The 27393-nt window shown below is 38.9% G+C and overlaps 1 protein-coding gene across 3 annotated transcripts; it reads left to right on the top strand.

The window, feature by feature from the left end:
- slc27a6 (solute carrier family 27 member 6) lies at nucleotides 1-26990 on the top strand. Of its 3 annotated transcripts, none has more exons than XM_058617690.1 (11): nucleotides 1-232; nucleotides 4409-4903; nucleotides 10171-10380; nucleotides 11401-11559; nucleotides 14858-14982; nucleotides 16587-16781; nucleotides 21482-21572; nucleotides 21838-22036; nucleotides 22720-22817; nucleotides 23751-23881; nucleotides 24288-26990. In XM_058617690.1, the coding sequence occupies exons 2-11, from the start codon at nucleotides 4417-4419 to the stop codon at nucleotides 24462-24464; spliced, it is 1872 nt and encodes a 623-aa protein (XP_058473673.1). In that variant the 5' UTR covers nucleotides 1-232; nucleotides 4409-4416; the 3' UTR covers nucleotides 24465-26990. The 3 variants fall into 3 exon arrangements, with proteins under 3 accessions (XP_058473673.1, XP_058473672.1, XP_058473674.1); XM_058617689.1 differs by lacking the exon at nucleotides 1-232 and adding an exon at nucleotides 2765-2816; XM_058617691.1 differs by lacking the exon at nucleotides 1-232 and adding an exon at nucleotides 2903-3109.
- The last annotated feature ends 403 nt before the right edge of the window (nucleotides 26991-27393 follow it).

Raw genomic sequence — 27393 nt, 5'->3', positions numbered from 1 at the left:
TAAAGAGCGCCGAGACGAGTCTAAAAGCGGATAATTGGACATGTTTAGAATGAAGCGCCACACTTATTTTCCTGCTGACAAAGGAACACCGGCACCGTCCGACCGTACGTCACCAAAGAAAAGGAAATACGCCGCCGAAAAACGTGTGCGCGGCAGACGCCGGGAGCTAACGAGCGTGGAGTCACTGATGTTTACAACGTGACGATGACGTCGCGTGTTTTCCGCTGAACAGGTAATTGCACATATTTATCTAAATGTTCTGTGTAGTTTTATATCTGTAACTAGAACACTAACTAGAGCAGGTATAGATATGAGTAAATATAACACAAGTAAATTAGTGTAAAATTATATTAAAATACAGAAAAAGGACATTTGCTGCAAAAGGATATTAACGTGTAAGAAACAATACAATTGCTTATAAATATGGTCAAATTCTGCTGAAGAACAGTTATTAACTGAGTTTTAATGTCAGTCCCCAATATTTAATGTAGGGCCGCAATGATCATTTGATTAATGAATTATTAATGAATTACTAAATCAATCGGTTAAAGGCAAACATAAAGTCCATGCTGACTATATGTCAGCAGTATATCTCATTCAAACACACTTCTATCACCTCTGTGTCCCTCCATCTGTGGACAGTACATGTAAGTATTACACCTCCTGGCCTTGTCTTGTTTGTCTTATCTCTGTGGGAACTTTACAATATGCCCCGCTGTTTTCTTGGGCCGTGATTCGTCAGTAGTGGATATTTGTCACGGCCCTAGTGCTGCCGTGTGGGTTGTGGTGTGTTTACTTTACTCCTGCAGGTGATTACTCCTCCTCAGATCAGCAGCTGTTTCCATTCTGTTACATTCTGGATATCGTCATTAAGTATCTGTGATGACCGTTCCTAGGTTTTAAAGGCTGTTGCATCGAATATATTTGTAACTATTTTATAAATGATGAATTGATATATGATATATTTTTTTATTAAAAAAGAGGAAAAGATTTATACATAACATGAATCTACCAACTAACAGTACAAATCACACAGGGATTTACAAAAACAACATAAAACAGTCGATAAGTAAATGTTTTAAAAAGCAGATGAATGAATCCCTGACAGCTGTGAATGAGTGAGGAGGATGGCCCTGCCTCTCACTCATCTCCACAACTACTGTCACTTGATTTCACTTTCAGACTCTGTGTCAAGCTGCTGAATATAAATCTCTCACAGGAACTTTTCCCGTCACAATAAAACGCCCGTTCAACAACTGTGACGGACTCACAGTGAGGCATGTTCCTGAGCTGTTGGTTTCCCCTGCTCGCACCCCAATGACTGTTCACGCATTAATATCAAACATGAAGACTCTGATGCGTCAGATGATGTTAAAATTCGTCTGTTAATCCCTCACACGAGATCATTTGCCCAGACTATCTGTTCAAACAAGCTAAAATCAGAAGGTACCCACGATTGTCAGAAGACCAGATCAGGACTGAAATCTGTCCAATTACCCTCTAGTGCAGGGGTGTCAAACGTACGGCCCGCGGGCCAAAACCGGCCAACCTACCTGCTATATTTTCAGTGTGAGATACCTGTGACTAAATATTTGTGCTTTTTGTTGATCCACTGTGATCTCTACCTTGTAATGCACATGTAATTATGTTGTGTTGTAATGTAACAAAGTACAAATACCTTGTTACTGTTACTTAAGTACAAAATTCACGTATATCTGTACTTTACTTTATTTTTATTTCAAGCAACTTTTTACTTTTCCTCCACTACATTTCCTCTTACTGTCTTTGTTACTACCAAATAAAATCAGAAGAAGAGTTGGTATTATGGCTGTTTTGCTCAATCCACCATGACTCAATCCTAATCCGACCTTTGATACTTAAGTACAGTAAATGTCATACATTTTAAAAGTCATTTTCTGGCTGTACTTTTACTCAAGTATCCCTTTAAGGTACTTTATACAAGACGGTAAATGGTAATATTGCTGAAATTGCACTTTTTTTTCCTCAGGTTTGTTCATCATTTGCTGATCATCATTTCCTGATCTGAAAGTGTAGTCAGTGTCACATTTAAACCACTGTCACACTCTCTCTGTGTGTTTCTCAGTATAGCGGTGTTTAGATCTTGTGTTTTTCTAAAGACCCCTTCAGTGTTAATGTCTTTATATTGTACTTCTTGGAAATGCATGTTTATTATTTATTATCTTTGCCGCTGTGACAATGTAAGTTTGCTTACTGTGGGACGAATAAAGGACTATCTTATCTTAAGACAGGACAGGAAGTCAAACTTAAGATACACAAAATAAAACATGAAATCAGGAACAGAACTAAAAACCCAAGGTAAAAAAAACAGATGAACAAAAAGTTCAAACCCGGTCGTTTGTTCTTTTATATGCACACAAACAGAGTCTTTTCAAGTGAAGGACGCAGCATGCAAATCATTTCTGTGTCTGTTCACAAAGACAAAACACAGGCAGAATTATTACATCAAGAAGAAAATAAGCAGAGATTACACACCACAGCTGTAAATCTTGCCCTTGAACATGTTTGCAAACTGTCTTTGGGTTCGGAGACGTTCATGTACATCTTGCAAATGTGTCATATGATACAAGTGGGACAGGATGTAGCAGCACTCACAGATACATCACTCTGTTCATTCACCACAGACAGAATCAAAAAAGTCCAAATCAATGATCCCACTGTTCGTCTGTGATTCATTTCAAATGAACGGGACAGAAACCCCCAAAAGCAGAACTAAAACTATTCAGTCCACACGGATCACATGTTTCCTCATGGAGCGAGACCAACTGGTGTTTCAGGTCAGTGGAGTTTGTTTGTTTTTTTTGAAAAGTGCAAGCAGAGAACAAGTGTTGCTCCCTGAAAAACAACAAAGTAGTAGAGTTAAAGGTTCAGTGCGTCACGTTTAGCTGCATCGTGTGGTGAAGCCCGTGTTGGAGCTTGTGGAGGCCGCATCAGCTGCTGCCCACTTGTGTTCACATTTTACATTGACTTAAATCAGAGGTGGTGAACTGGAGCCCTGTGGGCCACACGTGGCCCTCCCAGTCCAACGCTGGCACCAGACGATCAAGTAGCGGTCAGGGGATTTCTACAGGTGGGCACTTTTCATTTGGGAGTACATGCACTCACAGTTCACACTTGACTTTCTGTCAAGTTTAAGTTCCTCACATTTGTTTGTTTTTCCTGAGGTGGCAGAAAACCTGAGGCCTAAGGCATATAAGCAATCTAAGAAGTAGAGCTGCAACTAACGATTATTTTCATAATCGATGAATCTGTCGATTATTTTTTATCGATTAATTGAGTAATCGTTTGGTCCATAAAATGTCAGAAAATGCTGATCAGTGTTTCTCAAACCTGGAAAGGATGATGTTCTCAAATGTCTTTATTTGTTGTCTTGTCCATAAAACAAAGATGATTCAGTTTTATTTCTTTGTTATATGGAGCAAAGAATCTGGGAAATATTCACATTTAAGAAGCTGAAAAATCAGAAAACTGGCTTTAATTCCTGATTTAAGTAATTGTTTCAGCCCAACTAAGAATTTTTTTGGCCAAAAAGTCAACAACTTTAATGACGATGGTGAGATTTGGCTTCACAACAACTACACACCATGATCAGGAAGCTGAGTTTGGAAATAGAAAGTTTTCTGCAATAGAAAGACAAAAAGACTGATGACCTCACAGTGAAGGGACAGGTTCCTCACTCCCCATGGCTGCCAATCCACAGGTTGTCCAACCGGATTCTAGAGCAAGGAAATGGAAACTGTCAGAAACAGGGCGAGTTGTGAATCAGTTGTGATATTTTTATAGTATTATAATGTTATTTACATTAACAGTAGCATAAAGTGTTGAAAACAATATACGGATATCATTTGGAATGACCATTCTACTACTAACACTTATATTAATAACCTCATAACTGGATCCTGCAGCCCAGGTGTTATGGGCACCTGCAGAGAGAGAGAGAGACCAAGTAATCAGTCATATATATGTATATATATATGTGTGTGTGTGTGTGTTTTAATATGCAAATAGAATATGACATATCAAATAAAATGTACCTTATGTACATATATATGAATATGTACATATATATATATATATATATACATATACATATATATACATATATATGTATATGTATGTAATGTATCTAAACTAGCTGTAAAATGTTGAAAGGGTTTTGCCAGATCCTCCGAGCTGTCAGACTGTGCTTTTATTTTGAAGGTTGCTGCTGTCTGTGATAATGACGCCTGTGGACACACAGACTGTCAGTGTTTATCACCTGAAGGCAGCATGTAGTAACAGTTTGTGTAAGCTCCCTCGCGCTCTCTCTCTCACTCACTGTCTCTGTCTCTGTGTCTCTTCCTCCTCGTGTCCTCCCGGTGCGTCACAGCCGTGGACATGGCTCAGTCTCTGGCATGGCTCTGGGCTGTGGCCGTGGGTGTTTTCTCGGCTCACGTTCTCCAGAAACTCTGCTTCCCGTACTTCTGGATGGACGCGCTGTTCCTGCTGAAGGTGGTGAAGTGCGGTTTGGAGCTCGAGCTCCAGAAGTTCTCCTCCAGCGTGACCACGTTGATGGACATGTTCGTGCGGCAGGCGCAGCGCGTGCCCAACAAGCCGTTCGTCGTCTACGAGGGACGCGTCCACACGTACCGGGACGTGGACGCGCGAAGCAACAGGCTGGCCCGTGTTTTCCTGGAGAAAGTTGCCCTGAAGAAAGGAGACTGTGTGGCTCTGCTCATGAGTAACGAGCCCGACTTCCTGTGCGTCTGGTTCGGCTTGGCGAAGATCGGCTGCCCGGTGGCTTTTCTCAACTTCAACATCAAGTCCAAGTCTCTGCTGCACTGCGTTCACAGCTGTGGAGCCACAACTCTCATCGTGGGCTCAGGTAAAACAATAATGAGTGTGTGTTGTGTGCATCCTCTGACATCCACAGTGGATATTTATGATACTAGGTGTATACAAAGTATTAAGATTCAATATACATGGAATCACTTAATGATGTGTGCTACAGCAGAGAGTATAGCATATAAGTTAAACAGCAGAAGAAGAAATAAAGCAGGTATTATCTGACATGAATAAGTGTATTTTAAGATCATTAATGCAGATTATAAACAGTTTGTATTTTATTTACAGTGTATTTATTGTCACTCTCACAACAACCTATCCAGAGTCCAGTAAAAAACAACCTTTGTGTTGTTTTATATCTGCATATTTTTTGTATTTTGGGATTTAGACCAATACAAATATTGAGATATTATTTATAAACCATATGCACTGGCTTAGAGAAATATCAATTTGATTCATATTGTGATATATATTTCAATATAGAACACAACAAAGAAAATATTATGGAAAAAAAAGATCCTGTAATTCATTATAATGACTTAGTATCTAAAAATAAAATAAAGAAAGAAAGAAATACTGAAATAAATAAAATAATAAATAAATGAGGAAATAAATAAAAACATTTATTTATCAATTTGACTTTTAATGGTAAATTTTTTTATTTCCTCATTTATTTATTCATTGTTTTATTTCTGTTTTGTATGCTAATGAGGTCGGAGGGTCTGGGACTGAGTCTTAAGCAGGATTGGTGCATGTGATGATGATGATTGAGTTCGACTGCTTCTGCCTTGTTAACCTCAGTGACTCTTGTTGTTCGCTGGTGTTCGTTACCTTTATGCAATGCCTTTAATTTGACGTTACACCCAAAAAACAGAGGATATGACGTTGTCAGCATTAGATATAATAACGAGCCAGTGGAAAGACATGGAAATAATGTCTGTTTGTTTTCCGTGTGAATATTTAGCGACTTCACTTCATAGACCGCCTGTGATATAAACATGTACATATATATTTAACATTGCATATGTGCTATGCTAAACTGTACAGGTTTGTTCAGTCAAGTTTATTTAACATTACATTAGGTGTTGCGACTTTCCAGCCCTTTAACGTCGCTTGAGAGGAGATAGGTCCTCTATGTTTGTATGACGTGCTGCCGGTCAGCACGCTGAGTCCATGTAAGCAAGTTTCAGGATGTTTAATGATAGACACAACAGCTACTACAGCGGCTATTTGGAAATACACACGCAGGTAAGATGTAGTACGTGCACTGGTTGCGTATGTGTATCATAACTGAACAAAAATGACGGCTACCTGACTCTCCTCTCTCCTCCCAGTGCAGGTGATTCAGCCCCTAATTATAACCTACGACTGCCATCTACGGTGCCCACGTGACCCAAACCCCACATATCACCGTGGCAACCATACCAAGCAAATCAAAGCCCAAATAATCCCCCGCAAGCAATGTGTGGCTCCTACATTAGGGCTTATTTGACTGAAAATTCAAGTTTATTCCACAGCAAAAGCTTGATTCTAACTGAATGTATATGTTCATTCCACACTAAAAAAAAGTAGTAAGAAGTTGTTTTCAGTGTAACTGAATCATTAGAATCAGTTAATTACAAATATTTGTTCAGTACTTCCTCCATAAACCAGAGCACGGACGATCGCTGGCTTTCAGCAGTGCTGTTGCTAAATACACCAGACTCCTCTGTAAACATTTCCATGCCAAATGTTGGAGATGAACCCACGTTTGAGTGTTAAGTCTTTTGAACTCATCTCCAGCTCGGCATTGTTCGCTTTGATTCTTGTGCCTCGTCCTGTGACGACACTCCGACGACATCGGCATGAACGTCAGCTCAGCTCGCTTGGAACCTCACCAGAGCAGGTACTTAAAAAAAGTACCAGGTTCCAGGTGTTTAGGTACTCGTGGAAACACGGCATAAAGCAACATGAAAATACTGTAAATTGAATAGCCACCAGAGGGCGCCTCAGTTGATCGCAACAAGAAGTCAGTTTCCGTGGAAGTCTATGAGAAAATTAGCTTCAGCTTCTCCCCTGTTTTTATAATATCAGTAAACATTTTCTTGAGGAGTTAATGATCTCAATTTGAGAACGACTTTTTTCATAGAACATAATGTTTATTTTGTAAATTATGTTCCCATTTAGGGGAAAATAAAGATGACACATAATGAGTGGACACCAATTCAGATTCTCATGAATGATGTTTCGATCACCTGCCACTTCGTTGGCCAGTCAAATCACGTTATGCAAATATTGCAAACACAGGTGCACGTTCATGTGTTCAGCTCAAACCCTACACCGCCTAAGCAGTGCATTTAACAACGGCAGACATCACCACCACAACTTATGTTTGATTGTTTCTTTTCACGAAAACCAAACAGAGACGCAATGTTAGTATTAACGACAAAAACAGCAAAAGTTACACACTGCAGCTCTAATATGATACATTTGTAACATACAGTCCCGAACACCTTTGTTAAGTGATTTGTTAAAATCATCTTCACATCCAGATAGTTATCAATAATCAAAGTTGTCTGTGGAAAAACGATACTACTTTTTTATATCGTTCGATATCGATACATTTCATGATATAAATCAAATGAATATTTCTGCCATGCAGTGAGGACTCCGCCCATGTGGGAAAGGGTCACTAGAGACTCACACCTGTGGTCGATTTAGAGTGTCCAATTTACCTAATCCCCATATTGGATGTTTTTGGACTGTGGGAGGAAGCCGAATGATATTGACTATAAATATGGTATCAATTTTGCTGCAACACAAATAATTAGGCTTAAAATTAAAGATATGTTATTAAGATATATATTTTTTTTTTTTTAGATTTCATGTATTTTTGTATTTCACTAATTTATTCAATATACTAAATATCTTGATTATCAACGCCACAGCCTTTAAAACCAGGAAACGTCATCACAGATACCTCATCACGATATGACAATATCCATAATCTAAGACCATATCTTGTCTCATGTCAAGATATAAATATAACAGCAATATAAATGTGTGTGTTTATTACACATACACAGTATCTTATTTTTTCTTTATTTTCCGACCTTCGACCTTATTTATTGAAGACTATCTGGAAGTGAAGAGAATTTCAACAATGAAGTTTAAAAAAATGTTCTAGACTTTAACCACAATCTCCAGATATGAGGTCACTGTTTCCAAACTCAGCTGTGCTGCAGCTCCAGCGTTGGGAGGTTGAAGTGATTGCTCAAAATGTGGGCGTGGCCTCTGAGGGAAGCTCTGCCAAACCAGCTGCAAAACAATTTGTGTGAGTTCCATTTTATTGGAGCACATTCAACATCCTCCCGTGCTCCACTGCAAGACTTCCGTTTGTACAGTTAATAGGATTCACCACACTGCTGCCATGTGACAGGATGTCTGATCATTGCACAAGCGTGATGTTTGTGAGTGACGCTGTCCTCACGACTACCCCGGGCAACAGGAGAGGTATTCATGGAAGAGCTGGAACGGTCCACACAGCGTCGCGTTTGCTGTCCAACGTGTTCTCTTTAAGAGAGTCAGGGGCATAAACTGGCATATCATTGACGTGAACGTAGTGGTGTCAATTTCTTTTTTGATTACAGTAGCTCACTTATTCATCCACATGATAAAAACAGGATAGCTTCAGGGTACAAAGTAGGATTCACTCGTAGGTTTCACCCTGTCGTTGGTAAATGGTAATCCTACAACAACAACGGTGACCCTCCGGTGAACTCTGAAGCTCAACATCTAATGTACCAACAACCAGGGCTGGGCGATATATAATATCGATGTCCATATTGTATCTATATCACAACATGAAACAAGATCTCATGATAACTGATCTGTGATGACTTTTCCTGTTGGATAATTGAGTAAAATGAGGCATAACTGTGTGTTTGGAGGTGGGAAAACAGGAACACGACGCACATGTCTCTATTCACAGTCAGAATTCTGTGAATTAAGTCAGAAAACTCAGAATTCCGACTTTAAACTCAGAATTTTCATCTTTATTCACAGAATTCTGATTGTAAACTCAGAATTCTGTGAATAAAGTCAGAACTCAAATATTGTTTTGCCTGTGTGTCCCTAAGCCTCTTCTGTAATAACAGCACCTTAACATTGTTCATTTCCCAATGAGTTTGAATTAGAGACGGAAGTAAAAGATGTGAAATAGTCATGACCGTGGCATTGAGTGCCTTTGTGTTGTTGTGGGCCGCGGTGGATCAGTGGTAGAGCGAGTCTGTGAATGGGTATGAAACATGTGTGATAGCGAAATGTGCTGCTCATAGATGCGCTGTGAGGATGTGTGAGTGAATGTGTGTGAAAGGGTGAACACTGAGTGGTAATCAAGAAAAGAAACGACAGATGACTTACTGTTTTACCTCTGACTCACTTCGTTATCTTGCAATTGCTATGCAGCGGTGGAAAAACACCACAGGGCAGAACTACCTCTGACTGTGGGAATGGTGTTAATTGCCTTTTTATTTATTGGGTTCATCCACATTAAAAATCCTGTGTGTACCTGCTAATTTTGGTGTGAAAGAGGCTTAAGAGTACACTATATTTGTGGGTTACCACGATGTTAGAGATCCCTATGGAGTAGATGAAAAGGACTTTCTGACAGCGTGGAAAATCCCTGGGAATATTCACAACATACCGTAGACTTAGATCGTTAACTTCTTTTACGCAGCTGCAGGCCCTTTGTCTTTGCACTGATGAAAACAAATCATGCTGTGCCTATTTTCTTCCTCATTATCCAGCAGCTGTTCAATTCCTGCGGGTGTCCAGGGGGATAATCGTGGTCCATCCTCTGGGACCTCTGATCACTGATTTTCCCAGGTGGTAATGGATTGTACACATCGTTATGGTTGCTTGCATAATCCCAGAAACACAATCCTGTGTTTTAAGTATTAAGTCAATCCTCAGAACAATGTTTTAATGTATTATAACATTTTAGACAAGATGAGATACAATCAAAATATTAACTAATGAAATCTCACAAACTTTCTATAGGAGGACCCAGAACCTGAATCACTGTAAATCACATCTGGAACACCTGATATCATTTAGAATTGTTCATTGTAAATGAATTAAAACCTCACATTACATGTACACAACTGCACACATGACATGATAGAGGGAACTTTTTGTCATCAAATGAATCGTTGAGTATTCTCATTTGCTCTGATGCCTCTCAGCAAGGAGCAGCATGAAAAAGAGGAAGAAAGACAAAGATTAAATGAAATAAACAAGTTCTTTTTGTCCGTCTCTATCTCTCAGACTTAGTGGAAAGCCTGGACGGCATCCTCAGCAGCCTGCGGGAGGACAACATTGAGATTTGGGCTATGAAGAGCCACAGCGAGGACACTCGGGTGCACACCTTGTTGGATAAGATGGAGGCTGCGTCTGAGCGGCCTGTACCAGCGGCATTACGTGCCACCAAGTCTTTCAAAACCCCTACTCTGTACATCTTCACCTCTGGAACAACTGGTAAGTCATGGTATTGTTAATATTATTAATAAACCACTGGGCCCCTCCTCCACCCTTTCATGACACCAGCACCTGTTCTGTGTGTTTGTGGATGTCCTTGTTTGTGTTATCTCTTTGGGACCTTTTCTGTCAAACACCAGTAAACCCCATTGATTAAACCTGGTCCTAATGATGCGGAACCTGTAAGTGTGTGGCTACGATTTGAATTGTGGTTAGGTTAAGGTTAGGGTTGGTCTTTAACTGGTTAGGGCGTGTGTGTGTGTGTGTGTGTGTGCGTGTGCGTGTGTGTGCGTGCATGCGTGTCACCTCCTGATGACTCTTTACAGGTCAACACTGCAATAGAAATAGTGAGAAAGTAATGTTTTCTTAATCCAGTATGCAATACTGCATTGTCGTCATGGTTGAGCAAGAAAGCAAGCATCATACTTGCATGCACAAGCATCATCATATATATATATATATATATATATATATATATATATATAAAAATATATATATATATATATATATATATATATATATATGTAGACATCTGTATGTATTTTTCCAAATTGTGGCATGTACAATGGAAATTTATCACTTATGCAAGGCTCAAATTTCACCCAGTTGAGGACTTGCTTAATTAGAAAATTAGAATTTTTATTTTTTATGAACTATAAAAGGTAAACAGCAGTGATAAAAGCTAACTGCTTTCAAACTTTCTTTGGAAGTAAATCTGGAGGCTTGTGCTAAGCTTGTCCCTATGTGTGGGAGATGCTACAGATTTTCCCTGGCAACTAAAAATGTATATTAAAAAAATCCTTAATTCCAAGTGCAATAAGTGTTCTAAAATGGCTACTCGACACACAAACACACACGACCCTCATTTACAACTTAAAATGTATATAAAAACATGATAAACAACAATTAGAGTAGTCAAATGTACCGGTACCTAAACTAGGGCTCAATAATATCTGTTCCTGATTTCTGTAGAATGTTACACATTAGACCTTTAATTGAGTACTGTGTCTTTATTTTCAGGTCTCCCTAAAGCTGCAGTGATCACTCACCTCCAGTGTGTGAAAGGAGCAACCGGCTTTTGGGCTTTTGGAGGGACTGAAGATGACGTGATATACATTACTCTGCCGCTCTACCACAGTGCTGCTTCATTGATCGGGATAGGAGGAACCATAGGGCTGGGTAGGCTTGAAAGTCTCATCATAACCTTACATCTGATCTGACGTTTCTGCTCTGCAGCACAAGTTACCAAAATGATGTTGCATATTTAGTGAGGGTGTAGTAAAATGACTAGAGCAAATTGCTTATTTGTTATAAAAGTAAAAGATGCACATACTTTAGATCTATTTGTATATACTACATCGATGTAAATGCACTACAAACCAATCAGTGTCCCATCTTTTAATTTCTACCTCACTGTCTTCATGGTTCACACACACACACTCGGGAGACTGTGTCTCTCAGGTGACCCTGACGACCCTCATTCACACCTTGACCTACGTAGGTGAAACTAACAACCTGAAACTGGGTCAGGGGGTGAATGAGTGTATTCAGTGAGTGTTCTTTTTCTGATGAAGCCTTTTGGATTATTTTTAGAAATTTTTTTTTATCTCCTTTTTAACCTTTGCTAATTTCTAGTGCAGATTAGTAAAATCATAATATTTGATTTTGCTTTGCAAAGTTAATACATTGCAAAGATGGGCTGAGAAAATCTAATAAGACTTATCCCTGTTTTTCCCTCGACGGTCGTATGGCTCTGCACGGCACGGTTCAACTCTCCTGGGTTTTTTTGCTTTTCCATTAGGGCTAGTACCTGGTACTTTTTTTTAGTACCCGCTCTGGTGAGGTTCCAAGCGAGCTGAGCTGATACTAAATGTGACGTCAACAGACTGCCGGCCACTGATTGGAGTGTTATCACTGCGGTGAGCTCAATAGACACATGTGACAAATGTGACAAAAACCTAACTTCCAGGGAAGCTGGGCTTCCATGACAGTGGAAGGGGGTGGATATAGAAGAGCAATTAAAGCAATATATGTGCTATAATTTAGCCAATTATCATTATAATTATAATTTTTTATTTTTTTGGACAAATATTCTGTTTGGCCCACCCACGTCTGAAGTTAAATAGCCCTGCCCTCGATGTTTGCTTGGCAAACTGGTCGGGTCTGTTGACAGAGTCCACTGTTCACAGCTGCTGAACAAGGAACCACAGTTTCACTTCAACTAGCAGATCAAGATTAGAAGCTTTTAGATGAGGTGGACACTGGAGACTATTGTGGATAACATTCATCGGCCGTGCTGTGGTTGAGTCCTGAAAGTCTCTTCCAGCTGGCACAAATGTTGGCAGTTCAATGTCCATCACTGGCAAACACTACAACAGACAGACATTCGGCCAGTGACCTGATACTTTTAGATTTTGAAACAGAATTACCTTTGTACACATGTCCTCATTTGAGGCTCTAGACTGTATACACAGTTGGAGAGAGAGCAGGAGATGTGCTGTTCTGACAACACAGCGGCGTAGTGTCCCCACCAGTAACCAAACCTACGTCTTTGCTTACAATAAAATCCGAGCCATTATTGTCGAAAACAAGCACTTTTTGTGGGCAGTATTCCACATGTGACAGCACGATTGACCTGACACCATCACTCAAACTGGACGATGGAAAATATGTCGAATATTTTTGTGACATATCATCAGTTTGAAGGGACCAGCAGAGCCAATTGTCCAGTTTAACTCCCAACGGCTTATTTTCAGTCACCTGCTCTATATATATATATATATATATATATATATATATATATATATACATACATATATACATACATATATATATCAGTTGACGAATTCAGTGTAGTGTTACATTCTTGTTACCAAAGACAATACATTTAATTTTAGCAATTTTCAACCTGAATGTGTTCATTCAAACCCATCTGATGATGTCTGAAAAATGAAATTGTGAATTTACATATTTAAGCAAACAAACAGTCTTATAAAATAAAGACTTTGTACAACAAATTATTCTCATATAGGCTCTTACAACGTAGTACGTATCCTTGATGAATGAATATGACGACTATATCTATTTTTGATGAGCAGACCACAAAAACTGCAAAGGCCTATTTAGTCTTATTACATTATCGGTTGTAGTTATTACATTTTCAAATGATTTTTTAATGCTAGCCCAATAACGTATTAACCAGCCACTATTAAAAGTTCTTGCATCCAAGAAATAATGTGATAATGAGGAGATTGCAGCAAAATGAGGACTCTTCTGCTGACTCAGCTCTTTCCCAGGGAACAATGTTGGCCTTCTCATACCAGAAAGTACACCACTCTCTTTGCCCTTTCCTTTGTCTTCAGCCCTATTTGGACCAGATTAGTTTTACATGGAGAGGTGGGGTAAAGCAATTATTACCAGAGCTTCTCAGTGACACGTCCAAATGTCAGTCAGTAATCGTGATCGTGATGAAATCACAATTACTCCCACATGCTGTTGGGCCCCAAGCAGCCGCTGAGTACGCTTATGCCTCGGGTCTACTGTGGCTTTCAGATGATTGGTGGGGACACCTGCACTCTCTCCCTCTCTGTGTCTCTCTCTCTGTCTCCCTCGGTCTGTCTCTTCCTCTCTCTCTCTGTCTCTCACTCTCGCAGGAATATTTTTGCTCTGCTGCGAGATGCGTTCACTGACGCTCGTAAAATCCGCTCTCTCACTCTCGCCTCACAGCATTTGCATGCACATATACACGTTGCCCTGTCTCTAATATTGTTTGGAACAATCCGGCTTTCTCTTAATACCATACACAAACCTACGCCCTTGGTTTCAGCCTATCCCAGTTCTCACTTGCATTTACCACTGTCTGCAAAATCTAAATCTAAATCTTATTAATAAATTATTTCTCTGCATTTGACCCATCCTACAATTAAGCGGGGAGCAATGGGGGTTAGGTGCCTTGCTCAGTGGTACCCCAGCCCTTTTTGACCTGGTGGGGACTTGAACTGGCGACCCTCCAGTGACAAGCCAAGTTCCCTTTCCACTTGTCCACGGGCTGCCCGAAATCCGGTGAAAGGGCAGTAATGTGAGCTGATTACACAAGAAGCTGCGAGCTTTGTACCTCCAAAAACATGAAGGGACACAGTGTGCCATGTGACGCAGACGCCGTTTACTCTGCTCTGGCAGTGGTTCAGGATGTTTGATTGTATTACAGATCTCAGTGTTAAAGATAAAAGATCATTGCCCCTTGGCCTTACTTGGTACATGACTAGATATTTGTCTTTGGCAAGATGTTCAGTTTTACTTACTACATTTTGCCATTGAATACTGCTCGTCTTTCAACTGGAAGGTTGTGGGATTGATTTCCAATAGTTTACATGCTAAAGTGTCCTTGGGCAAGACACTTAACCTCTGCTTCTGACTAGAAAAGCATTATATGAATACAGATCATTTACCATTCACCTTTTGTTGTTGTTGTGAACAGGAGCAACCTGTGTCTTGAAGAAGAAGTTCTCCGCCTCCCAGTTCTGGAGTGACTGTCGGAAACACGACGTGACTATTATCCAGTACATCGGTGAACTCTGCAGATACCTCTGCAACCAACCTAAGGTAACCTTCTGTGACCGTGAATCACCTCAATCACAAACAATCATACGCAGACAGCGTGGAAAGTAACGTTGCCACTGACACTTATGAATCATTCTTGTAACTTTGTGCACAAGAGCGGCAGGAACACAAGCAGGGTCTTTGTCTCTGTGTTTACGTCCTCCCACTGTGGACACATATTCGTGCACACACTCACACACACACACACACACACACACTGGGTGAGGGCAGAGCTCGTCCCCTCATGAGGCTGAGACTCAAAGTCCTCTTTGTCCCCTCTCCCTCTGTTATGTGGCTGTCTGGGTGGAAGGCTGCCCATCACTGTCCTCACCACTGACTGAAAATGAACATGTGGACGCGTCCTTTCACCGTGTCAATGTGCGCACACAAGCGTGACCCCTAATTACTGCGTTCATGTAGTCATTATGCACAGTGGAATCGGTGTTTAAAGTCTTTCAAGCAGGAATATACTGTACATAGACTAGTCGCTGTGTCATCAAAGAAAGTGTTTCTAGTATATTAGTCATAGTTCTTACCCCAGCTTACCAAAAGCATAACTGTTATCAGTGATATAATTTACCTGGGTCATTGAATGCATCTCGTTAGCTGCTACCCTTAGCTCAACATGCCGTGAAGCCACAATCACAGCTCTCAGCTGTGCTTGGCGTCTTTTTTTCCTGCTTATTTTGTGGCTGTTTGTCTCAACGAGACGTCAAACTGTATATGAGACAGATAACAGACCGGGAGCTGTTGCCCAGTCAGCTGACTGTCATGGGTGGAGCCAGTGTAGTTCCACCCAGCCCGGACCGTACCACTTTAATCTGTTACCACAAGGGAAGGTTGCCTAAAATGGAATGGTTGGGGCGGGTTATTTTGGTACTATTCCTAATGGAATGCAAAAAAACATGTACCATACGTACCAAAGCCAACCGTTGCACTTGGTGGAAACACAGCTTATGATTTCCCTTCTGTTTCCTGCCTAAATGGCCGCCATGATTTGTACAGTGGCCGTCGTCTTGGAATCCGAACTCCAGTTTCATGGAAATTCCAAGTTGCGACTACAATGGAACGCACAATAGGGCCTTGGTTGTATCATTTGTAGTGTGGCCTGCTATTGTAACCTTTCCTACTACACGTGATTGTTTTCCTTTTTTTCGGACCATCCTTCAACAACTAACACAAAGAGCGGTTACATGAGTGCATCTCCAGGACCTTATATAAGTCACTCCAGTGGAATAGTTTGTGAGAGATTTTCTCCCATTTGTTTCATGCTAATGTGATGAATTTATATTCAGGTATTTCTTTGTTTCTCTCTCTCTTACACACACACACACACACATAAATTAAATGTCTTGCCTTCTCCTGACAGCTGCTGCACGGAGGCTTTTTTCTCTGTGTGTTTTTGTGCCAGCTAAAAGGGATAGTCCTGGTTTTATTTAGTAGTGACAGAGCAATGCAATCAGTCACAAACAGTCACTGCTGTCTTTGTCAGATATGGAGTCAAACCTGATCTGTCACTTTAAGAAAATAAAACCAGACTTTTTCAGAAATGGTGACTTGTCATCTGTCAGATCTGTTTGGTCATTAATTCTCTCTCCTTCTTTCAGATGGAGGCAGATAAAGTTCACAAGGTGCGGCTGGGAATTGGGAACGGGCTGCGGCAGGACGTGTGGCGGGAGTTCCTGAGTCGCTTTGGAAATATTAAGATGTGCGAGGTGTACGGCTCCACGGAGGGAAACCTGTGCTTCATGAATCACATTGGCAAGATTGGATCTGTGGGCCGGTCCAACATCTTCTACAGGGTGAGTATGGAAAACAATGTGTGGTACTGGCTGGATAGTTCAAGGTTCAAGGTTCAAGGTTCAAGGTTTTTTCATTGGTACCCATGGGTAAAATGATCTGCCGCTGCACCTTCCGCTGTCTTGTCTGTCTTTCTGTCCTTGACGTACTTGCGCAGTAGTGATAATCGGCGTTAGCCGTGATGTCACCAGAAAAGTTATGTTAAAACTGTATCGCGGCAACGGAGCTCGGAAGTTTGGGAGCATTTGACCAAAATAAAAGAAGAATGTGAAATGCAAAATACATATGACAGACAGACAGACAGACAGACGACTTTATTAATCCCTTTGGGAGGTTCCCTCGGGGAAATTAACAGCTCCAGCATCCACACACAGCACTGTTAAAAATAGAGAGTAGAATAAAATAAGATAAGAATAAAAATAAAAATATAAAAATAAAAATTAAAGTGACCCATGCTATATATATGTATGTATACCTACATACACACAACACCTGTATATATATATATATATATATATACACATACATACATACATACACATCTACATGTATACACATACATACATACATATACACATACACACATATATACATATATGTATATACATACATATACACACATAGGTACACACACCTACAGTTTTATTGCACATGTCTATGGTTTTATTGCACATGTTATTCTGTTATTGTTGTGGTTGTACTGTTTTTTTTTTATTATTATTATTTTTTTTTATGTATGTATATATATATATATATATATATATATATATATATATATATATATATATATATATATATATATATATATATATATATATATATATGTATGTATATATGTATATATACATATGATTAACATTACATATATACATTTCCATTCCAGTGGTGGTCACTGTTGATTCTGTGGCGTGACACAGACTTTTCCCTGTTTTCCTGGAGCCATGTCGCTAGCTCGACTAAAAATACTCAAAATGCTTTGCATCCGGAAAACTGTCCAGCAGTTTCCAGTGTGCACACGCACTTGGCAAACAGTGCCAAGGAAAAACATTGAAACCAAAGGTCCAACCCAAGTTATTGCATTTTCCAGGAAATATTCCCCATGGTGGACCAAATGATTTGTTTCCTTCCACCGTTTTACGACGCTGACCCAGTTAGTGTACGTGTTGAGGAGAGCGGTGTTTACAAGGCATTGGCTGTGTTTCTCAAAATTCAGTAAGCTTCTTCTGAGATGCAGCAACATGATGTAGGACTGAGTCCAGCAGAAGTTATTTGGGCTTTTGGCGGCACACTGAATATCTTTCACGTTAAAGCACTCTGCCACTGAGAGACGCACAATCCTGTCTGTCCTTCCAACCCACACCTCAATGCAAATACCTGTGAGCCAGACAAAGCCTTTATATGGCCCTGACCAGACTTTAATAGTATCCTTCTTAAAGGGGTAGGTCAGGTTTTTTGAAATGTGGTTGTATGAGGTGTTGACACATTATTCACACATGCTGTAGAGTGTGCTGCCGTTTCCATGAAGCAGCCTCAGATTTTACTATATAACACACAGGAGTTGTTGACCCACAGCTGCCCCCATCAGTAAATCTGAGGGCTTTCATAATCGATTGATCTGTTGATTCCTGATTAATCAATGACTTTGTTTGGAACACAACATTTTAGAAAATGACGATTGGTGTCTTTTGACCCTTGACGTGATGATATTCTCACATGTCTTTCGATTTTAATACAGAACAAAGAAACCAGAAGATATTCACATTTAAGAAGCTGAAAAATCCGAGATTTGATTGTTTTGATTATATGAAAAAGAAACACTGGAATGATTCAGTGATCACAAAACAGTATACTTTGTATGGTGACCATTAACATAATGTATCATCATGTATCATGTTTTAAATACACCTGCCATCCACACTACCATGGCGTTTTTGAAGCATTTTGTAATCGCTCGTGTCTGATGCTCAGAGTTTTAGAAATGAAAACAACGACAGTTACCAGGTCTAAACAGTAACTTGATCATTCTCAAATCTAAATTTGCAATTTTACTACAATAGAATAATAGAAAAGCTGCAGTTTCTCATCATCGCTTTCTACCGCGAGTCTCAGGAGCAAGGCCCAGACACTCGTCTCCCCAGCCACCTCAGCCCGCTCTCCTGGTGGGATACAGAGGCGTTCCCTGGCCAACCAAGAGATCTAATCTCTCCAGCACCTCCTGGGTCAGCAGGGATTTAAGATCTCACTCCTGCATTAAAGTACAGTATTAATAGTGACTAATGCTAATAGCAGATAGTAATGGCATACTGCATATGTCCAAAAAATAGTGTGTACTGAACCTTGGATTGGGTACTAAGCACATTTCCATGGTTACCATTATCTTTGTTATCTCTTTTTACCAAAATAAGACAATACCACCAAATTGACTGGGAAGTATCAGGCTCAGTATCAGAATGGTCACAAATTATTTTGGACTTTTTTTCTGATATTCGATGTGTTTGTGTGTGTGTGTGTGTGTTTTTGTAGCTGTGGCATGTATTAATTAATGAATCTTAAATCAGCATTCAAACTAATATTTAACATGTATTTGTTTGCTTTCCAGCAAATGAAATGCATACATTATTTACTAACTCTTTCTTCGTTCACTTTGGCAGAATAAGCTTCACGTACAGATCTGGAGAAGGGACATTGTTACTGTAGTTCATATAAAGTCAGAAAGTGAAAGGAAAGCCTGACTCTGTCCAGAGTTCCAAAACACACCCACCACGTCACATTCCACTGGCCTGGAATGTGATGTCTTCACACACACACACACACACACACACACACACTTAATTCAGCCCATCATGATTTGAATAGCACTGCACACCCATTACAGGGATAAACAATAGTTCTTTGTTTCCACACTGCTGAACAGAAGACAAGGAGTCCAACACGTCTGATGTTATTCTTCTGCCTCTGTTTAATCTCTGTGAACACAAATGATGATACACTTTTAATTTATCAACACCATCCATAATATGACATAATCTCTCACTGTCTCCATGCAAAGTAAAACTGGAAGCTTCTCAACTATGTTCTCAACATCTCGACTAAAATCAGGGAAAATGATCTCGTTATTCAGCAAAAAAAAATAAACTGAATGATAATATCTGTAAATAAATATCTCATTCATTGAGAAAAACTAACAAACAAACAAAAAATGAACTCCCTTTTTCAGAAAAAACACACAACAAAAACTAAATGAATTCAGCAAACTTTTTTCATTATTCCAGAGAAACAGAATCTGCTAAAGGAAGGAAAAATAATAATAATAGTTTATTTGTGTAGCACCTTTTCATACATCAAAGTGCTTCACAATAAAAGGAAACTAACATTATTTTAAAAGCAAATACAACAATAACACACAACACAGGGTGGAATGAAAAGCAAAAGTCTAAAGTAAAAAAGTAAAAAAAAACATTGTAATTTTGAGATAGAACAAAAGATGCAAATAAAACAGTAAAGAGGTTAAAACCCTGTTTTATCTTTAAAATAAACTCAAAATGCAAATAAAACACAACACAGGCTGGAGTAAAATGATAAGTTTTAAATCTTGCAGCTTTAGTCAAGTCAAGATTTTATAATAAAAGGTGAGTTTGTAACACTCAAATAACACAGTCAGTGCTGATTATGTGTCACCTCTTCACATACAGAACACTCCAGAAGCCCTGAAGTGTCCCTGTAACGTAACGATGCTGCTGAAGAGGAAGAGTCAGACGAGAGGTCACAAGGTCGTCGTACTATAATGAGCTGCTGCTGTTAATCAGTGAAGTTACAAAAGAGTGGCTTCATGGATTTAGCTTTTAATCCGTGACCTCAGCTCTTGGTTATTATTAGCTGTGTCTCAGTGTCTGTCCTGCTGACCCACCAGCTGTCACAGGGGTCAGGACACCACGGCTGCGTAATGTATGGATACCATGTAACGCCACATGAGACAAGATTATGAGACAAGAAGTGTCTGTAATGACTTTTCCAGGATTTAAAGGCTGTTGCATTGATAATCGTCATGTTTATTAAATGGAATATGTTAGTGAAATACACTAAATATTGCAAAGACATGGAATGGACAAAATGATATTTTAAAAAATGTCACTTAGTGACACTTGTGGCCATATTTATAGTGAATTTCATTGTTTTTAATGTAAATATCCTTCATTTAACATTAAAAAGCCAAAGTAAAGCAGGTATTAATTAACATAATTGGATTTAAAATGAAAGAAGTGTTATTAAGTGACTTGTTGATATATATTTGTATTGATCCCCGTGTATTTTTTCATCAATATGTAATATTTAGTGCCACCGTACATAACAGCCATATCATTTGCACATTAAAGCAACACAGATTATTTACAGACAGAAAGGTGAACAGTTCACAGTAGATATGATCTGGGATTAAGCTCCATATTTATTGTTAGGATGGACTTCTTCAGCTCTGATTAAATCATGGAACCAGCGCGTGACCGTGGAGACCGTTGCTACAGGGGTTGACCGACGACCTTTGAACTGATTTTGTGATGATGAAATCGTTTTTTTCTTCTGACTTTCACTAAGAGTCGTGGACACTCACGTGTACTATGTAGTATTACAGTCCTGCATGATTACAAAAGTGAAAATCAGAATAATAAGAATAATAATCACTCTTTTTTCTTGACTTTTTGTACAGTTCCTGTTTAAGTATGATCTGGTTAAGTACAACATGGAGAGGGAGGAGCCAGTAAAAGATGAGCGTGGTTTCTGTCAGCGAGTGCAAACAGGTAAACATGTGTACACGTACAGGGAAACACAGATTCTGTATCCTTTCCCTGAAAGAAAGCCTTATTGTATGAACCTTATTGTTAGACAACTAACCCAATAATCATTTCACTAAACTTACTTACATTTAAAGATTTAGTCCATTCCAATACTGTACAAGTTATATGCAAAGCTAATGATGATTTGTTGTGTAAATATTAAAGGTTCAGTAACTAGTGCTGACATCATGCTAACCATGTTTAAAGATGTGAAACTTCCTTCTGTCAGGAGAGACGGGGCTTTTATTGTCCAAGGTGAGCGCCGTCGCCCCCTTCTTTGGCTACGCTGGAAACAAGCAGCTGACTGAGAAGAAGCTGATGAGAAACGTGTTTGTGAAGGGAGACGCCTACTTTAACACCGGTGACCTGATGGCTGAAGACCAGGAGGGCTTCATCTGCTTCAAGGACAGAGTGGGAGACACTTTCAGGTACTCACATACTCGTCACCTCTCAGGCTCGTCATTGTTAGCCAGTGTTCACAATAATGTCTGTTGGTGAGGGGAAGAGCTAGTGTACAGCTTTAAAATGGGCTCAGCCAGAGGTCATTCTCAGTATTCTTAATCCTGATCCTGTGTTTCACGGTGACCCTCAGGGATCCATCCTGGGTCTAATCCTCTTCTGTTTGTACACGCTCTCATCAGGTAATGATACACAGTTGTATGAGGACTCTTTACAGACCCTCTGAGAGTGTTTATTTTCATAAAATCACCATTCATAGTTCAGCCAGAATATGTCAAAGAATATTTTCAACACGTGATTAACGAAGACACGAACCCTTTAAGTCTTTTAATTAAAGAAACAAAACAACACTGAAGGAAGGCAAAAATCCAAGATAACAAAAAACATTCAAAATCATTAGTACGAAGGAAAAAAGGAAGTAAAAAAAGACGAAGACACACGAGGGGAAGAAAAGTACAAAATAAAGCAGGAAATCCCTTCACATTCATAGTGTCACTGATCTTGTGTTCCTTATAAAAAAGTGTGTGTGTGCCTCTCTCTCTCTCTCTCTCTCTCTCTCTCTCTCTCTCTCTCTCTCTCTCTCTCTCTCTCTCTCTCTCTCTCTCTCTCTCTCTCCCTCCCTCTCTCTCTCCCTCTCTCTCTCTGTTTTCAGGTGGAAAGGTGAAAACGTAGCAACGACAGAGGTGGCAGTGATTCTGGGGCAGGTGGATTTTATACAAGAAGCCAACGTGTATGGAGTGGAAATCCCAGGTAGGTTCAAAACGACACTGACAGATGATGACAGGAGTAATTATATAATGTATGTAATAATAATAATAATAATAATAATATAAGTCAAATAACGTTAGACTTATATCTGGACATTTTCAGGGAGATATACGTGGATTTTCTCTTCAGATGTTTGTGCTTCTTAAATACACTGTAAATACACTCTGAAATAAAAGATATTATAAGATCTTATGATCTGTGTTACATGATCTTAAAATACACTTATTATTACCTTTCATTTCAGATCGTTCTCCTTTATTTCTTTGACTATAAATATGTTCAAATGATGCTATAACACAACTAATTATAGGCTTCAAATAAAAGAAGTGCTATGAAGTTGGATTCCATGTTTTTTTATCAATATATATATAATATTTAGTGTATTTAATTAGTTTATACCTTATCACAATGTGATGATAGATATGATGTAAGCTGAAGCTACTTTTTTAATTTGTGGCAGAAAAAAAATGTGATTATTATATTATATTATATTATATTATATTATGTTACGTTATATTATATTATATTATATTATATTATGTTATGTTATATTATATTATATTATATTATATTATATTATATTATATTATATTATGTTATGTTATATTATATTATATTATATTATATTATGTTATGTTATGTTATATTATATTATATTATATTATATTATATTATATTATATTATGTTATATTATATTATATTATATTATATTATATTATGTTATGTTATATTATATTATATTATATTATATTATATTATATTATATTATATTAATCTGTCACCTATACTTTTGATTAATTGAGTACTTGAAAAACACCAACAAAGGAGAACTCTTAACTGTGTTTCCTATGTATAGAATAATATCTTATGATAATCCCAGTGATGATGATGATGATGATGATGACGATCCACAGGATATGAGGGCAGAGCAGGAATGGCTGCCATGATTCTGAGACTCGGTCGCACATTTGATGGGAAGCAGCTGTTTGAGCGCGTGACCGCGGATCTGCCGTCGTACGCTCGGCCGCTCTTCATCAGACTTCAGGTCAGAAACTCAGCCACTCCAAAACTCAGTAGCCAATCAGCAGGCAGCCTCCTAAGGCCCGCCCACAAAGGTGCAAAGGACAAGTCTATTTTCAAAGAATAACACACAATACTTTTGAATGATTCAATGGCCATTTTATTTGCTTCTTAAAAAGTGTTGTTTGGAAATATTGACGAGAAGATCGACACAATTTCAGATTGTTTTTGGAAATCTGAGACGTCGTGTCCTAAAGAGGAAAAGGATGGTATGGGGATGAGGGTGTGTTAAATATATACAGTACATACAGTATGGGCCGACGGTGGCTCAGCGGTAGAGCAAGTTGTCTTTCAACTTGAGTGATAGAAAACGCTGCACTGTATTTTTATTTTTAAGTCTATTTTGAAGTCCATTTGTTTCTCCCTTACAGGAGGTCATGGAGCTCACGAGCACCTTCAAGCAGCGCAAGTTACAGCTGGTGCAGAGCGGCTTCGACCCGTCCACCATCTCAGATCCTCTCTATGTGCTGGATCACGAGCAGAAGGACTACATTCCACTCACAGACACTATCTATCAGAGCATCCTCACTGCACAGCGCAAGCTTTGAATGTTCATGTAGATGAGGCGTCTGCGGCGGTTACGAGTTCAGATATTTGAACTTGGTTGAAAAATGTGTGTGTGTGTGCGTGTGTGTGTGTGTGCGTGTGTGCGTGCGTGTGTGTGTGTGCGTGTGTGTGTGTGTGTGTGTGTCACAGCATCGTTGGACAGTTGTTGGCTGCACAGACGGGATTATTGAACTCACCAGCGTTGGGATCACAGCTCTCTCTCTCTCTCTCTCTCTCTCCTGAGCTTCTCTTATCAAACGCTCACAGACGGACGCGGCCGCTTCTTATCATGTGACCTCTCCACAGATGCAGCAGCTCTCCTCCTGCTTCCCTCTTGCCCTCCCTCTTGAGGCTGTTGCCATAATTGCTAGAGTATCTGAGACCACCTCTTTCAAGCGGACCTGAGTTTGGGGGTTCGATCCACATCAGCGGTCTGAAAACTACGTTCACACCAAACCAGACAGACTGTGCTAAAGCTGTAAATGCACCAGGCTTTGATTCCGTCGTGTCAAACATGACGAGCATCAACCACGTGAGTTTCAGTATGTTTCCAACTCCTTTATCAAAGCTGAATAAAACATTTCGAGTTGTGGCTGGGTGATATTTTGGGTTTGGGTTTAAATGTCATCAATTGAATCATCAGCATGTTTCCTGTGGCACGTTACATGCGAGACACAGGACAAGATTTGGTCTTCAGTGTCCAAAATCCTGTCTGCTGTAACTCTGAGAGACAATTGAGGTCCCGGCTTCTAAGTTATGTGGTCAGTTTTGACAAATGGCTTAAATACTTTAAAAATGAATTTAATTATTTAATTCTCGTTCAAATGTCACTCAAGTGCCTTAACGACGAAGCTCAGGGACTCGATCTTAGTGGCGTGTCAAATTTACACTTTACATTTTATTTTTTGTCTTTACTAAACATACTAAACATACTTTTTTATTGATTCCATCATTTATCAGAATTCTGCCTGACTGAGCAATGACAGCACATGATGCTAAATCTGTAATAACCGTTGGATATTTGGCATATTTCATATTTTTCCATGTTGTGTGTTTTTAATGCTGTGAAACTTTATCTATTTGTTTTTCCCTTTTCTTTTACAATGTGCTGCTATTACAGTTGAACTCCTGTCAGGTCACATGACCGTCAGATAAGATCAGATCAGTATTTGCACTTTCACAGTCACAATAAGCTTGTTCTGCTCGTACATTTACACCAGCTTATGTCACCACATGACACTTAACAACGACTCAATCCACACTTCACTGATTATTCAAGGGTTACTAAATGAATTTTGATTAACCATCTGTTGTTTGTTTTCAATTTTCAGCTTCTTAAATTTGAATCTTTTCTGGGGTTTTCTTAGTTTCTTAAAGGAAATAAATCATTCAAAGTGAATGAGTTTGGTTTGTGGACAAAACAAGAATTTTTCTGACGTGTTGTGGATCAAACAACCAATGAATCGATAATGAAAACAGTCGTCATTAGAACACATCACTCTCTACGTTGGAAATGTCAGAGCATTATTAAACTTTATAATTATTATACTTTTAAAAGGCGGTAAATCACCTTCAGCTGGAGCCGCTGTTGCCATGACAACGAGTCCTGCTGTTTACAGACTTTTCCTGGATAAAAATGATCAGAAACATCATTTGTTTCAAATACTTGAGAAATAACTTAATTTGAGGATGAAACCATGTTCATTTCAAACAGAATTTAACATTTCCAGTGAAATGTGATATTTCCAGATTTGGTGATGTTTTTTTGTTTTACAAAAGTTAAATATTAAAAATATTTCCTTTATTAGAAGTGTAGGTCTGAAGTTATCGAGCGTTTAACAATCCGTCCATTTACAAAAAAAACACAGATTTTTAACAACTAGTGAACTTTCAGTTCATCGTATTTCAATCTAAACAGACTGAAAATGTGATAATATTTTTGCTGAGTAATGATGTGGGCGGTTAATGAGAATTGTGTGTTGTTAACAGCTTCATACTTGAAAAGGTCTAAAATGACGGAGTATCAGCAGATTCTGGAGTTTGTGATATCGTATCATAAAATTCATATTCTAATGATTTTGTTTAAAAATGCAGCGAGAGCAGACTGAGGCTCAGTTTTCCTCTTTCTTTCCCTCCATCCTTCACTTTTGTTTCTCGTGTCTCGTGCCTGGCTAATATATAGATATTATATAGATATATAATATCTAAATAATATCTATATAATGGATCGTTATGGTGACATGACATATGGTCTCAGATTGTGGATATTGTCACACTGAGATAAAGTGTCTGGTTTTAAACGTTGTTGCATTGATAATCATATTTATTACGTTCAATTATAAATGATGTATTGATGAAAAATGCATGAACTGACAAAGTTAGATTTTAAATAACACTTCTTTGCTCTTTTCATTGTTTCTAACACACGTGCATGTCCTTCATTTAAGAAATAAAGCAGTTATGATCAGAAATGAAAGGTAATAAGATTCTGGAATAAACATCATCATCATCATCATCATCATCATCAACAGATGTTTGATATTTGTGTGTTTACAGTAACTGAGTAACAGAGTAACGGTATCAGAGTAACTGAGTAGCAGAGTAACTGAGTATCAGAGTAACAGTAACAGAGCATCAGAGTAACAGAGTAGTAGAGTATCAGAGTAACAGAGTATCAGTGTAACAGAGTAACGGAGTAGCAGAGTAACAGTATCAGAGTAACAGAGTAGCAGAGTAACAGTATCAGAGTAACAGAGTAGCAGTATCAGAGTATCAGAGTAACAGTATCAGAGTAACAGAGTAGTAGAGTATCAGAGTAACAGAGTATCAGTGTAACAGAGTAACGGAGTAGCAGAGTAACAGTATCAGAGTAACAGAGTAGCAGAGTAACAGTATCAGAGTAACAGTAGCAGTATCAGAGTATCAGAGTAT

This window comes from Solea solea, chromosome 19 (assembly GCF_958295425.1).
Source record: "Solea solea chromosome 19, fSolSol10.1, whole genome shotgun sequence".
NCBI classification, from domain to species: domain Eukaryota; kingdom Metazoa; phylum Chordata; class Actinopteri; order Pleuronectiformes; family Soleidae; genus Solea; species Solea solea.
The sequence above is the reverse complement of the archived record's forward strand: the minus strand, read 5'-3'. Positions and strand labels throughout refer to the sequence as shown.

Coding starts and splice junctions, on each gene's coding strand:
- slc27a6 (XM_058617689.1), top strand. CDS start 2,780: ATGTTTCCTCATGGAGCGAGACCAACTGGTGTTTCAG. Junction 4,904..10,170: donor AACTCTCATCGTGGGCTCAG/GTAAAACAATAA, acceptor TCTATCTCTCAG/ACTTAGTGGAAAGCCTGGAC. Junction 22,818..23,750: donor GTATGGAGTGGAAATCCCAG/GTAGGTTCAAAA, acceptor GACGATCCACAG/GATATGAGGGCAGAGCAGGA.